Genomic DNA, 16,090 nt, shown 5'->3' with positions numbered 1-16,090 from the left:
TAGAAATGACCCAACAGAGTGTACGCACAGCGGAAGACTGATAGTAATGCCCAGGAGCTCACATTGTGTGATGTGGGGTGTGGAATCACAAACTTCTTAACCTATATGCATACATGTGCAAGCCAGTAAATAGACAATGCTCAGAGACAAATATAGAAGCAACATTTTATATTTCCGTCCGTCCAGAAACTAGGACAGGATACAATACCAAAAGGTCCTTCTACTACAAGCCTGACACTTCTAGATCCCTGAGCCTGCGTTCTCCACCTCGAGCAGATGTAGACTCTCTGTCTAGATCCCTTCCACCTTGCTGTCCAGAAGCCAGCCTAGGTGGGCAGCCACTCTAGCTCAGTCTGCACCTTCTCCTAGGTCACCTTGTCCTCCTGAAGGTAGGCCTAAGGCTCCCCCTTTACTGCTCCTGTCTGCTGTCCTGAGGGCTGCTCCAAGTGATGTTGATCTCAGCAACCTTCTGCCCTAGAAGACAGTCTAGGTTCAGTCTCTTCCTGGAGCTAAGTCTGCAGCAACACCTCTCTCCTTCACTTCCTGTCCTTCACTTCCTGTGTAGAGGCCCAAGGATGGTGGATGTGCTGCTCCTTTCTGCTCCTCCCAAAGCTGCTCGGCTGGATATGAAATGAGGCCTAAGGCCTCTCCTTTTATAGGCCCCCAAGGGGCTGTCATAAAACCGACCAGCCAGCCTCATCCTGGCCGACCAGTCTGCTTGCTGGCCAATGTGGTTGGCTGGTCCAACCAGCCCTATATAAGGGCCCTAGCCAAGCCCTTTTGGGCTGCTACTAGGCTGCCCTTAGTTGCTGCTGGAGACCCTCCTGCAGGCTGTATACCTGCCCATAGACCTCCGCCATGTTGCGTCATGCTGCAGCCCTTTGCCGGCGCCATGTCCTGCCCGTACACCTTCCATACACTGCCCTGCAGCAGCCCATACAGATCCGTACAGTGGCTGTAGGCCATCCTCTGGTGGTTCTAGTGATGTCCTATAGGCCATGGTATGTGCCTTGTAGGCATAAATAAAGACACTTATAGTGTTAGTGTCTTTTAGGCCACATAGGACACTTAGTCCTAGGTCTAGGTACTTGTACCTTGTACTCATTTGTTTTTGGTTTTATCCAAGATTTGACGTGACGGCTAACTCATCGCTTCTTTAGCTACCTGCACTCTCTCTCTCCTATCCGATCCTACAGTGGTATCAGAGCCACGTTTAGATTCGTCACTTGCACCCGCTCCTCCATCCGTATAGTCGTACGGTACAGCTCCGTACCTATTTTCGATTGGACTACGTACGTCCCTTGTACGTGTGTCGTACAACCGTACGGTTTTGTACTGCTTTGCTTCGTGCTTCTCCGTACTATGTGCCTGCACCGTATAGTCATACTCACTCATAGTACCTACTAAAGTCGTACGCTCTTCTCCGTGCTAGTGATTCCGTACACCAGACGTCTGTACATCGTACCTACAATGCACAACGTACATTGGATTTGCTTCATACAACCGTACACAGCAGTTGTCCGTACAACGTACCCGTTCCGTACGTCACCGTACAACGTTTGGTACTGCTTTTCGTACCTTCGTCATACATTCCGTACAGCTGTACATGCACTCCGTACAGGCACAGTACATGTTCAGTACATGCTTCCGTACAGGCATCGTACCTTTTTTTTGGGATACTGTACTTCTATACATTCACTGTATAGTGCTTCGTACAGCGTGTCAGAATCCGTACTAGCTAGCATTGGCTGTGAATACGGACATTGGCAGTTCTTGGGGCTTCCAGTTCTTTCCACCTTCTTTGGTTGCAATTTCTTGCAAGAATATTGGGGCTTTGGAGTTTGGTTTGCAATCTCTTGTTTGTTTGCAGTACATTGGGTCAGATTGTAGGACATTGAGTCACTTTTGCAGGACATTGAGTCAGATTTGCATACATTGGGTCACATTTGCAAAAATTTCAGCAAAATTTGGGGCTTTTCTGCATTTGTCCTCTTTTTGGCCTATTTGCCCTCAATAAATTTAGGGCTTTTGCCAGATTTGCTATTTTTGCAGTGAACATTGCCTGCCACAGTCACATTTGGGTCAGATCTGCATTTGCCCTTTGATTTGGGTCAGAAATTTGCAGATATTTGCTGTCATTTTTTGGACAGCCAGCTTTCTGTAGTGATAGCCTTGAGGCTTTTGGGTTTTCAGGTCTTTTTCAGGGTATCACATTTGCTATGGCTGGGAACAATCAAGATTTATTTGGAGTTCTTCGTGAAGATGATAAGTTGGATGGCACCAACTATCCGATGTGGTCTTATCTCATGAAACATATTCTTGTTGCAAAGCATTTGTGGAATATTGTTTCTGGGGCTGATCTGAGGCCAGCCAATGCTACAGTGGTTGCCTCTACTGCTGGTCCTTCTGCAGGGGGTACTTCTCCTGATGCCTCTTCCTCTAGCACTCCTGCTGCTGCTCTTCCAACTCAAGAACAGTCAAGATGGGATGCAAGAGATGCAAATGCACATTCATGCATTGCTTTATCATGCAAGAGAATAATTATTTCACACATCCGGTCTTGCAGGACAGCAAAGGATGCTTGGGATAAATTGGCTTCTCTCTATCAAATTGGCAATGAAGCTCGTGTTGCATATTTGAGAAGGCAATTACAGGAAGTCAGTATGAATGAAGGTGAGTCTATGGATGCATACCTGACAAAGGTCAAGGACCTCATGGAACAGCTTGCCAACATTGATGAGGTGGTGCCAAATTCACAGCTTGTCAGTACCACATTGAATGGACTGCCAGATACATATCAAGGGTTTGCTACAACCCTTCGATTAGTGGCCATGGGTAATCGAGACCACTATTCTTTTGATCAGCTAGTGACTTTGCTTTTGCAGGAAGAGCAAAGTAGAGCTAATAGACAAGCCATTATTCCGGATCATGCATTTGCTTCACAGCAGGCAGGAAGAGGCAAGGCTTCCAAGCCTATGGGCAAGCCAAAATCTGCGCATAGCAGCTGCAATTCCTCCCATGCATCTAAAAATACAGCAGATAAGTCAAAGAAGAAAAGATGCAAATATTGTCGCAAGCCTGGACATGACATTTCAGAATGCAGGAAGCGCATTGCTTCGGAGAAAAAGAAAGCAGGATTGACAGTCAATGCCTCACATGCTATTGAATCCCATGAGCCAGAAGATGCTTCACATGCACATGCTCTTCAGGATGATTGGGCATGGGCTGTCCATTGCTCATTTGATCCCTCCAAAGCTGATGCATTCTTTACTGCTAATGATGCCCAGTCCTGGTACTTTGATAGTGGTGCTTACAAGCATGTCACATCTTGGAGACAGTTGTTTCATTCTTCTGATGCACCTCTAAGGGGGACTGTTACATGTGCTAATAATGCTTCATATGCTGTAAAAGGAGTTGGAGATGTGCAGCTCACATCCATTTCAAGCCATCCTGTCACTCTGACAAATGTTCTTTCTGTGCCTGGAATTGAAGTCAACTTGATTTCAATTTCAGCAATTGCTACTTCAGGTTTCAGAGTGATTTTTGATGGCTACAGATGCCTAGTTTATGATCTTCGTGATGACAATGCCATAGTTCTCACTGGCACTTTACAAAAAGGGCTTTATCACCTTGATCATCATTCGGCTGCACTTTCTATTGAAGCATTGGCTATTTCAGATTCACAGCTTGCTGAAACTCATCTTTGGCATGAGAGAATGGGCCATCTCAATTATAGAGCTCTTGCAAAGCTACATCCACAGCAGATGGCAAATGATGTATCTCTGACTCACACAGTTTCCAAACATGTGTGTGAGGGTTGTCTTTTGGGTAAGACGCATCGATTTCCTTTTCAAAAGAATTGTTCAAAACTCTCACAAAGGAAATTGCAGCTAGTACACAATGATGTCTGTGGCCCAATGAGGACAAATGCCATTGGGTAGTCACGGCATTCAAATGGACAGACTTCCCCCCTTTTAGTACAGCCTGGACGCACAACCCGAAATGATCCCATGAGATGAGATCAACTGTATTATACGGTTGGACCTCCTCCAGCTCCATACATCTAGGGCTTGGGGGGGAGAGGATCTCTCCACCAAGCTCCAGCTCTACCATTATCACTTCCTGAGGATCTCAGAGCATGGTCTTGTCATTAGACCTCAGTATCTTGAGGACATGAGAGTTTCACATGCATTGAGGATGGCCATTGGTCAGGTACGAGTCTCATCACATCAGCTGCGGATCGAGACAGGGAGAGTTGCAGGCATACCTAGAGAGCAAAGGACTTGCACACTATGCCAGATGGGGGAGATCGAGATGGAGGAGCATTTTCTATGTGTTTGTCCGGTCTACTATGAGATGCGAGGACGATATCACTGTCTCTATTAGGAGGGGCATGGCTTTGGTCCACTCACGTGGTTGATACATTTTCATGATCAGGTCTGTGTTGGGCCCTACTTGCTTGAGATGCACCGACAGAGAGACACATTGATGCGACAAGCGAGAGAGCAGGATGGATTGATGTCACAGGTCACCATTGATAGATCGTAGTTGCCAGTGTAGATGAGATGAGAACATCATGGATCAGTAGCAGGATTGTCCACTAGGATGCGGTCAGACGAGTGATACACACTCCAGTACGACACGGAGAGAGCCCAGAGTACGCACGATCGAGGTTCGGCCTATCTCATCCCTTCTCAAAGGCGACCACTAGAGACGAGGCATCACCCTTGACATAGCCCACCGGATCCAAAGATCGAGGAGACCACGTCCTCCCCCACGTCATGAGATAGCTCGACAGACAGATACGAGAGCTTCTCACATCCCATCAGAGTGCCACCAGGTTACCTGGGATATATGGAACCTGAGCATGTACTAGGAGTGTTAGCCTTGAGCGCTTGACACGCTTCTGTTACTTTGCTACTCTAGTATTTCGTTCACTAGCTGAACATATTAGCGTTTTAGCTTTTGCTTTCAGTTTTCAGCAAGGGTCTTAGTGAACCCTTTGCTTCAGCTCTCAATGGCTTGTATGAGGTACTTCTTGGACTCGCACTTTGTCTCATAGGTCCGCGAGGCCCGTTGCGGACATTAATATATCTTACTTTCTTCTCTCTCTCTCTCTCTCTCCCCTCTCTCTCTCTCTCTCTCTCTCTCTCTCTCTCTCTCTCCTCTCCTCCTCCTCCTCCTCCTCCTCTTGTAGCATCCCTGCCTCCGCATGCCTTTGATGGCTCCCTTGTCGTGCATGTTGAGGCCTCCACCTCTCATTGCCCCTTGTTCCTCTATTGATGTCTCCATCTCTAGCTCTCCCCTTTCTCCTTTTGCCTCCTCTCGCCTCCCTAGATGTGGCAATCTCCCGTTCACATCCCCCCCCCCCCCCCCCCCCCCTGCGGTGGTGTCTCCCTCTTGGTGTCAAAGGGGAGTAGGTTAGGGCGGCATTTTGCGACCTTCCTTTTTTTGCTTTCTCTTCTTTGACATCGATTCACAATTCCATTGCAAGGTACTCTTTGTACAAGAGCTTTTGCAGAGTTGGGAATCAGATGTTGAGCTTCATGGGACAATGGATAGGAGAGGTAGGACGCACTATGTGGATCATGCATGGGGATAAGGTGAAGTGCAAGTCGACCTTTTTCATAGACGTGTTTGGTACAAGTAGGTTGTTGATTGTGCTTAGAGTCGATGGCGCCCTTACTTGATGGCACATATTGGCCCACGGAGGCAATGGCTACTTGGCTTGGGGTCTCATACCTAGATATGTCGACTTGGGTTTATAGGTTTGGCGATGTGTCAATGATGTCTCTCTACAATGGATAGGATGGCCGAGAAACACTATGTGGATCATGCATGGAGATATGGTGAAGTGTGAGTTGACCTTCTCCATGGACATGTTTGGTACAAACAGATTGTTGATTGCTCTTAGTGTAGGCTAGGGCAAGCAATGGAAGCTCAAGAAAAGAGGCAATGGAAGCAAAAACGAGCTGCTGAAGTGTAATGTTGCAGCCAATGAACTAGTACAAAGTACACCCAATATAACACAACCGTAGGACAAGGTATTGTAGATGGACTAAGTCTCCTAACTGGTACATGCACTAACTGTACCAAGTGTCGTAACTCCCTCTAACTAGGCCTACAAGGCACATACCAAGGAATAGGACCTGAATAACTAATGTCATGGTTGCACATGTTCACCTTGTAGGGATATAGCAACCTATGACTGTACAGAGCATAGTAGATCAAGTCACAAAAGGTACTAAGTTTAAAGCCTACCGAAAAGCTTCAAACTTATCTCGAGGAAGAGCCTTCGTAAAAAGATCTGCCAAGTTGTCTTCAGTGGGAACATAAGACAACTGAATATCACCTATTGATAATCTCTCTTTGACAACCTCAATATGCTTTGTGCGGGCATGGAACACTGGATTCCGTGCAACAGCCAAAGCACTCTGACTATCCAGTGAAGATGATGGTAGGAGCAGTTTGACATGCATGAAGCTCTGCAAGTAACTTCCGGAGCCAAACACATAAAAGCTGCTTTGTACTCAGCCTCACAGCTAGAAGTAGCAACTATAGTCTGCTTCTTGTTGAACCAAGAGATGCATGAAGTACCGAGCATGAAACAATTGCCACTATGTGACACACGGGTGTTGGAACAGCCAGTCCAATCACTATCAGTGAATCCATGCATGGCAAGTGAAGAATTGGCCTCATAGAGAAGGCCCAAATGCTCAGTGCCCTTGAGGTATCTGAAGATACGCTTCATGGTGTGCCAATTGTGTGTAGAGGGGCTATGCATATATCTGCTCAATTGTGAGACAGCATACTGAAGATCGGGTTTGGTATGGCAATAATAAATCATACAACCAACTGTAATAATAAATCAAACAACCAACTGCCCGCTGATAGAGGGTGACATCACATGCACCATTTCCATCCTCAGATGAGAAGTGAAAGCCAGGCTCTAAAGGTATGGATATTGGCTTACAATCCTCAAACTGAAAATGCTGCAAAAGCTGTCCAATATACTTGGATTGTGACATCAAAATACCCCCCTCACTGCGAGCAAATTGAATGTCGAGATAATAATGAAAAAGGCCAAGATCAGACATAGCAAATGTCTGATGCAAGTCAAGCTTTAAAGCTGCAATTTGCTCAGCGTGTGTTCCAGTCACAAGCATGTCACCCACATAGAGTACTAAAATCAGTAAATCTATCCCACTCTTACAGATGTAAAGGGTAGCTTAAGCCAAGACTAAGTAAATGAGCATGTATCTTGGAATACCAAGCCCGAGGTGCTTACTTCAATCCATAGAGGGCTTTCTTTAAGTGGCAAATCTTCCTTTTAAGACCTTCAACCTCAAAGGCAGGAGGTTGGGTAACATAGACTTCCTCCTACATGTGCCCATGAAGAAAAGCTGTCTTAATATCAAGCGGATGTACCTCCCAATGAAAGTGGGCAGCAAAGGCAATATCAATCCGGATAGTAGTGATCCTGGAAGTGGGGACAAAAGTCTCCTCAAAGTGAATGCCTTGTTGCTGTGCATAGCCCTTAGCAACAAGACGGGCCTTGTAACGGTCCACTGAACCATCAGCTTTCCATTTAATTTTGTGTACCCACTTAGTTCCAATGGCATTCTTGCCAGGAGGCTAGTCACACACTCCCACGTGTTATTCTGATGGATAGAATCCAATTTAGCTTACATAGCCTGCAACCAACATTCATTTTGAAATGCCATCCTTATGGCATAAGGGCTCTTCATTTCATGATGTAGCAACCAATGCAGAAGCAATCTTTCCGGACAGATGCTCTAGTATAGGCTGGCAGAGGAGCATCTTGTTTGCTGTCTTTTAGAGTGTCAAGGATCCAACGGGGAAGCCTTTAGGAGAAGACCACACACGGCACGTGGGGTGACCAAAGCATGCACGATTGAGGTCCAGCCTATCTTAGCCCTCCTTAGAGACGAGGCATTACTCTTGATGTAGCCCATCGGATACAGAGATCCAAGAGAGCACGCCCCCCGCCACCGCGGTACATAGCCCGGCAAACATAGATACGTGAGCTCTTTGCATCGCATCAGAGGGCCATCAAGGAGCCGGGTTATATAGAGCTTGCACATGTACTTGGAGCTCTGGTTTTGAGCAATACTTCATTGCTTTTTTCCTACTATTTTGTACTAGCTTTTTGCATTTTTAGCACTTAGTACTCAGCAAGGGCCTTAGTGAGCCCTTTGCTTCAGCCCACAATGGCTTTTATGGGTTACATATATTTTGTACCTTGTCTCATAGACCCGCGAGGTCTCCTGAAGACGTTAATACACCTTTCTTTCTTTCTTTCTTTCTTGGTCAATAGCCATGTGCACAATATCCTGATCAATCTGAGGCATAACAGGCTGTAAATCATACTGATTTTCAGACTACACATGTGGCTGCAATGACAAATAGAAGAAGATGAGTAACTTCAGATGTGACATCATCATGAGAGTTTGACAGAAACAAAGGCATCAAGTTGTCAAAGAGATCTAGGGCATCAACAATGGGCCGTTTTTGACTGTCCAGCAAAGGCATAGATGAAGATTCATCAAAGACAACATCCCTATTGACAAAAACCTTGCCCGTGTGGGGCTGGTAGAGCTTGTAGCCCTTGCTTTCTGAGCTATACCTAATAATAATGCATTTGACAGCTTTATCATCAACTTTGTGCGTGTCTGAGAAGGCACATGTGCATATGCCAAGCATCCAAAGTCCTCATGTGAGAAATCTTGGGATTATGACTTGTCCAAGCCTCATAAGGTGTGATGGTTTTCAATGCCTTTGTGGGACATCTGTTCAAGATATAGTTTGCACACATAACGGCATCCAACCACAATTTGTTAGGCAAATGTTTTCCTTTCAACATACACATGTCCATCTCCATGACTGATCTATTCTTTCTCTGAGCCACGGGATTTTGCTGAGAAGTATAAGGCACAATGCATTGATGATGTATGCCACGTGAGGCCATAAAATCAGCAAATACCTTTGACATAGATTTACCCCCCCTGTCTGTATTGATGTGGGCAATTTTCAGCCCGTTTTCATTCTCTACCAAGGCCATGAAATGTCTGAAACATGCAAAAACTTCATATTTGGATTTCAAAGCAAAAATCCAAGTATATCTGGTAAAGTCATCGATGTAGGTGATAGAATAGTAAAATTCCCAAGAGTTGCAACCCGCATGGATCCACAAACTTCACTATGAATCAAATACATCTTGTGAGATGTACCAACTCTCCCATCCTTGGGAAATGCAAAAAAATGCATGTTTCCAAGCAAGCATGCTTCACAGACATGCTTTGAAGGCATATGCATTTTAGGAAGATCAACAACCAGGTCATCTTTGTGTAACTTCACCAAAGCCCCAAAGTTGAGGTGTTCAAACTTCTCATGCCATAAATGAGTATCTGCCATGGTAGAAGCATTAACAACATAAGCATCTAAATATACAAGCCCAGCATCATCCAAACATCTGTCATATGCATCAAGTCTATAGAGACCTCTAGTCAATGTGCAACTTAACACTGCAAGTGAGCTGAATAATGTCTTGCAGGAAGTGATGTGCATGCTAGCACCACTATCAAAGAACCAGGCATCAGAAACATCAGAATTTATCATGCACGCATCATGGATGTTAGGATTATACTAACAAGTAACAAGAAAAGCCCAATGCTGATCATGTGCAAAATTAGCTGATTCATGTTGATCATATGGACTAGGAGTACCAGAAACTGCAAGACCGGACTGCTCCTTTTCAGATGCAATTCTCTTCTTGCACTTAGAGATATCATGCCCAGGTTTCCTGCAATAGTCATATCTATTTTTCTTCTTCTTCTTCTCCCCAGAAGAAGATGCATCATGGGAGTGACCAGCATCTGCATGAGGGGGCTTACCAGCTGAACCTTGCCTTTGCCCTTGTTTTTGTGCTGTGGAACTAAGGCTTGATCACTTGCCATAGAAGCATTTCTATTAGCATGGCTTGGTTCCTCCTGTAGTAAGAGGGCAACCAGCTGGTCAAAGGAGTAATGGTTGGCATTGCCACCTGCAACCAACCTCAAAGTAGTAGCAAAGACCTGGTAGGAATCATGCAACCCATCAAGGGTCATAGAGACAAGCTGAGAATCAGGAACCACCTCATCAATGTTGGCCAACTGCTCTTTCAAATCCTTCACACCTTCACACTGGTAAGATAGGCGTCCATATTACCACCCTCTTCAAGCTTTAAGTCCTTTAACTACTTGTGGAGATAGGCAACCCTTGCCTCATTCTGCACCTGATATAAGGATGCAAGTTGATCCCATGCTTGCTTAGCTGTCTTGCACAAACGGATATGAGGGATAATGACGCTTTTCACTGAAAGAGCAATCAAGGCATGTGCTTTGGCATCACGTCCATCCCACTGAATTTGCTCTTGAGTAGGAGGCAAAGTACCTGTAGTGGGAGGCAGTACCAGATTTACCAGAGACATTACCAGAAGCAACAAGTCTAGTAGGTTTGTGACCTTAGTGTCTAAAACAATAGTCCAAAAATTCTTGGCAACCAAAACATGCCCATCATATAGGCCCACATGGGGTAATTGGTGCCATCAAGTTTGTCCTCAGCCCCAAGCGTCCCAAAAAAATCATCCTTACTGCCAGCCATAGTGCTGAAATGCAAGGAAAAGGCACCCACTGACAATGCAAATGAGAGGAGGGCAATCTCCCAAAACTAAAAGGCAAATTACTGCTCAAGCTTCAAAACCTTTCACTGCAAATGTATGGCTGTCACAAGGTGTACCTGCTCCAAAAAGATTCCCAAAGGCAACACGAGGCCTTCCAAGGCAACACGGGGTCTTTCCACAATGCCAATGAGGCAAATGACTGTTTTGCTGGAAATGAAAGAAATCAAAGGAATAGAAGCTTAACAAGCGATGTAGACAAAAAATGCAGCAAGTAAAATGCTCCAAATGCGAGGATAGGTAGTCACCCTTGGAGGAGAGGTGAAATGGACAACAAATGGCAATAAAGGGTGCCAAGAAAAGGCTGGAAAATGGAAGTACAGCAAGAGAATGTACTCCCACAAGGAGAACACCTCGAAACGAGTGCAGCAGCAACCGGAGGAGAGAATCTCACAGCCCGAGGCAAGGGGACAGCAAATGAGAGCAAATGGGCTCAAGGAGAGGTTCCCAAAGGGCAGCAGCAAGCCTCCAATCTCAAATAGGAGCCACTAGATGAGCAAATGTGCTGAAACAAGGCTCCAAACGCTGGCACGCTTCACAAGGCAGCTCCATACGGATCAGAAATGCACTGTACAGCAAGACAATGCACCGAAATCTGTCCGTACAGGTTGCGAATTAGTCTGTACAGGTCGTACAGCAATCCGTACAACAGTACAGCTCACACGTGTGGAGGGGCCTGCTAGAAAACAGCTCGGGGGTGTCTTGAACAGCTCCGAAATGCTGATTCAGGGCAGAAATGCAGCACCAAAGTACTCCGAAATGCTCCAACAGCCCAAAGGGGGTGATTTCCGGTGATGGAACTCCTCCAGATGGCCTCAGGTGACCACACGTGCAGCAGCTGCTGAAATGCTCCAACAGCCCAAAGGGGGTGATTTCCGGTGATGGAACTCCTGCAGATGGCCTCAGGTGACCACACATGCAGCAGCCGACTCAAACGAAGTGTCGACCAGCAAGAAAAGGACCGCCAAACAGCTCCCAATGGCTCCTAGAGGACTTCGGGTGGCTGAAAATGGCTGAGGGCTGGAACCCTAACTTGCTCAGAGACCACTGTAGGCAAGGGCAAGCAATGGAAGCTCAAGAAAAGAGGCAATTGAAGCAAAAACGAGCTGCTGAAGTGTATTGCTGCAATCAATGAACTAGTACAAAGTACACCCAATATAACAAAACCTTAGGACAAGGTGTTCTAACTAGTAGTTGTACTATGCGGGGGTGTGGATTTGTATGAGTGAGAGCATATATGTTTATACTACGGTCTACAACCATTGTTGGGCGCTGATGACGCTAGTGGAGATGTCATAGTAGCTAGCCCCTGCTATGTGTGATGGAGTTTATGGTTTCAACCTTATGAGTGACTATCATGAGATTGAAACTGCACTATGTGTTCATGGTTTGGGCATGTTCCTGGATTCATCTAGATATATGTATGTAGAATGATAAGGCACTTTTTTTAGACTGGCAGCTTCAGAGATTGGGGCATAATCCTGAGGAGATCTTAGCGATGTCCATCTTCTTCTATCACAAAAATTCACACCTTGCTGCCCCGCTTCTCTCCTTGGATTTCTCCTTTCCTAGTTGGAGCTTCACCTTTCAGCTTGCCTTGGTATTGTGAGTTAGGATTCGTGAATGCCTTTCCGCACAAAAGTCTGGGGTAGCTTTTGTCAAAATTTGTGAAAGATTTGGTGGAAACCTTTTCCAATATAGATCGTCTTTGCGTATCCAAGGATGTTTCTGTTGCCCGAGTTCCTATTTTTTCACTCTCTCTTTTTCTCCTTATTGGAGAGAGGCTTTAATACCAAATTTGTGAATTGATCGTGCAAACCACTGCAAATGTGTGTCCAATTGAGTGCTGAATTCAGAAATGGCTGCCTTCATTTGTGACCCTTGAGTCCACTCAAAGTGCCATCTTGTGAATTTACTCTACCCTTATCCTATGACTCATACACCTACCATTTTATGCATCCCAATGCACCCTTTATCCTGCTACCCCTAGGCCCTAGATATGTGCCCAAGTGTACATCAAATACAAACACATTTGGACCTAACATCTACCTGTACGTCACAAATCCATTGAAATGTTAACACTTACAAGACATGACTCTAGGTGCAACACATCCTAGGGGTTATGCGAGTCTTAGCTTAGTGAGATAGCAACTGAATGAATATATCCTTTTTTCTCTTAGAACATTTATCCATTTTTCAGTTGATCGTGTGCTGCATTCTAAGATACATTGCCTTGTTTAAATGATTTAATAGTCTCTGTGATCTGAGTAAGCTAGTTGACATTTCATTGGTGAGACAAAGATGGGATAACAATTAAGTCTCTTGCATCGTTGTATTGTCTCTCCAAATTAATGCTTCTTGCCATTCAAAAACATTGCTTTGTCTTCTATCTTGTCAGGCATCCATACTTTTAAGATTTAATCTCTAACTCACCACAAATGTTAGCAATCACAGTATTTTGCTTGTGTCTCTTGCAGACTCTTGCTGTGGGTCCAGCAGAGGAGCCAGGGGTGTCCCGTATAACTACTGTTGTAGCTGGCACAGATGTCTCCATTAACAAATTGTTGACTCAAATATTGAAAGTAGTAGACGTATTGAAGGTACCTACATGATTCTACTTGGTTGTTAAGTACAAGCATAAATACCAGGAAAAGTGCATCATCAATAATACCGAGGCAAATTTAATCATGGCAGGTGAAAGATTTGACACACGTACCTTTTGCGGAAAGGGAATTGGTTTTGATGAAAATTGCTGCTTCCGCGAACGTGCGGAGGGACATCCTTGACATTGCAAGCATATTTCGTGCAAAGCCAGTTGACGTATCAGAAAATTCAATTACGCTGGAGGCAATACACTGCCTAACTTTTGAGAGTTTACATGTTTTAGAAGCAATAATATCAATGTTTTTTTTTCATTTTTCTTATCAAAAGAATAAAAAAGAGGCTGTACAAGGATGCTAAGATCGTGTTGGAGTAAATCGCATGTGAACGTATACTAACAAACTTTAGGATTGTTTAAACATTGTGTTTATTTTACCAGCTAACAGGTGATCTGGAGAAGACTGCAGCCTTGCAACGCTTGGTACATCAATATGGGATTATTGAGGTACATACAGTGACCGAAACAATGTGGAAATGCTGTGCTATGTCGTTGCTTGGTTTTTGCCAAAGTATGTATGGAATATTGAGCAGTAGATAATTATTTTGATACAAGCTCTAATTGCTTTCTCTATGAATGTGTACAAGTACGAGGCTTTTTCCTTGGAACCCTTTGTGGGGTTGCTATCGTGTGGCTCCTCTTCGTCCCCTTCTTATTTCTTAAAGAAGGGGAAAAAACTTTAGAAAAATCAACGAGGAGACTTCACAAACAACCAACAGGTACATGTGGATCTCTCGTAGACTGGCCAAAGGGATGATAGCCCAGTGTTCAAGGCTTCACAAAAGAGAGTGTGAGTTGTAGGCTCAAGTCTCGCAGCGGCTATGGTGGTAGCAATTGCCCACGTGTTGTGGCTACACCGAGCATTTATTGTGGGTCATGAGGTGCAACATGGTGCCCACCAGAGAAATTCTGGAGGTACTCGTGCTTGTGCAGGGAAGTGGCCCCTTAAGTTCTCCCCAACTGGGGAGTTCCCTTCCCCCCCCGCCCCCCCCTCCCTAGACTATTAATGCAAGAGTTTAGTATTGAGGAGCTAGAAAGGAGGATACAAAGGAACATTTTGCTTGTTCAGACCTTCTTGGGACATCGACTTGATGCTGCCTATGATGTGGTTGAGTAGCATCCCACCAACTCCCTTCTTAGATATAATGTAGGGTCCCTAAGGCCTCCTTCAAGGGTAGGTTTGCCCTTGATTGTGAAAGTGCCACGATTGTAACTTCTTAGATATAACTTATGGTCCCTAAAGCCTCCTCCAGCGTAGGTTTTGCCCCTGATTGTGAAGAGTGCACGTGCTTATAATTTCTTAAATATAAGGTATGGTCCCGGGTAGGTTTTGTGCTTGATTGTGAGGGTGCCATGCTGCCTAACATCTCTTTTACTATTCACACCTAGAAATGTGTGACCAGAATCCTGTAAATCTTGTGCTTCCAATCATAGGGCTGGCAAAAATCCCACGTATAATATCCCAAATAAGGAGAGCATGGGACTGCTGGGACCTTGCAAAGTATACACTTCGTAGTTGCTTGCTATCAAAGCAAGCTAAGTTCCTTCCTGAAGTACCCTCATCAACTCGTCTCTGAATCTTGGAGCTAATGCTCCAGTCAGTGCCAGTCACCAACTCAAACCCATCTCTGAGTGGCCATTGGAGCCTCATTCTCAGCAACCTCTAAGAAACCCATGCTGTCCTTCACCTTCACAGATCTTCCAACAATTGTTCAATGTATCTGATCTCAGGACTGCTCAGAGTAACCTCCAAAAGCTCCTTAAATGACCTCATTTGCATTCTAATTACCAGGCTCATGACTGGGCCTCTTCTTTTTTCTTCCGATCTGCCTTTTTCTTCCAGCAGTTCTTCACCAGATGTCTAGGCATATCGTAGCACTGCCTTTTCTTTTCTTTGCTCTCCCCATCAGAATAGTCACTGTCCTTGGAAGCCTTGTTATCTTTCTTTTTGTTGTTGGGCTTGTACCTGACACCTGCATAGGATTGGGGGGCATGAGAGAGTACCATGTGGGCATGCATGTTTCATGTCACATGGGGAGATCACAGTGGATCTGCCCATCCCAAGGGCTGCCTTGTGGACAGATATAAGGCTGACACATGGTTGACTAGTCGGCCAGTTTAGACTGGTCAGCAGGATAGCAGACCAATCCAGTCTGAGAGCAGATATAAGGCTGACGCTGTTGACCAGTCGGCTTATTTATACTGGTCGGCAAACTGGTCAGCAGTATAACAGACCAATCTGGTCTTGGGAGAAGGCGAGTCACCCTAATTTGTTGGGGACAGACTGAGGTTCCCTCAGGCTTGTAGAGAAGCTCACTGACACTTCACAGAGGGAGCACACAGCTGAGCAGTCAGAGGCAGAGTTAGGAGCAGGGTTTGAGCTCTTCGCTGAGCATCTAAGCCAGCATCTTGTTGCAGGTGTTGGAACTTTTGAGAGCATCATTGTTGTCAGGTTGTGGCCTGTGTTTTGAGCAATAAATTACGAGGTATTTGGCTGCTCGCTGATGTCTATCATCTTAGATCTGAGTGTCTTTGTGAGTGACTTTTATGCACATATGTAGATTAAGTTGGATCTACTTGAGTGTTTCCATCTGGTTCAAAGATTATTCCTTTTATATTACGTTCTTTCACTGCGTGGGAGGTCTAGCAAGGTATCAAATTTTCATTAGTGTACATGCCCTCCAAATCCCCCA

The 16,090-nt window shown here is 45.1% G+C and overlaps 1 protein-coding gene across 1 annotated transcript in view; it reads left to right on the top strand.

Annotated features, from left to right (window-relative positions):
* The window catches only part of LOC147894390 (acetolactate synthase small subunit 2, chloroplastic-like), a 50,286-nt gene that overhangs the window by 33,263 nt on the left and 933 nt on the right, over positions 1-16,090 (top strand). The window contains exons 9-11 of the mRNA XM_087384825.1: positions 13,216-13,338; positions 13,433-13,585; positions 13,779-13,844. Of these exons, the coding sequence (XP_087240951.1) occupies positions 13,216-13,338; positions 13,433-13,585; positions 13,779-13,844 (342 nt within the window). The remainder of the gene's footprint in view (positions 1-13,215; positions 13,339-13,432; positions 13,586-13,778; positions 13,845-16,090) is intronic.

Source organism: Dipteris shenzhenensis, chromosome 14 (genome assembly GCF_047967505.1).
Source record: "Dipteris shenzhenensis isolate YYH24624 ecotype China chromosome 14, Dip_SZ_1.0, whole genome shotgun sequence".
Lineage (NCBI taxonomy): Eukaryota > Viridiplantae > Streptophyta > Polypodiopsida > Gleicheniales > Dipteridaceae > Dipteris > Dipteris shenzhenensis.
Note: the sequence above shows the minus strand (reverse complement) of the source record. Positions and strands in the feature narration are given on the sequence as shown.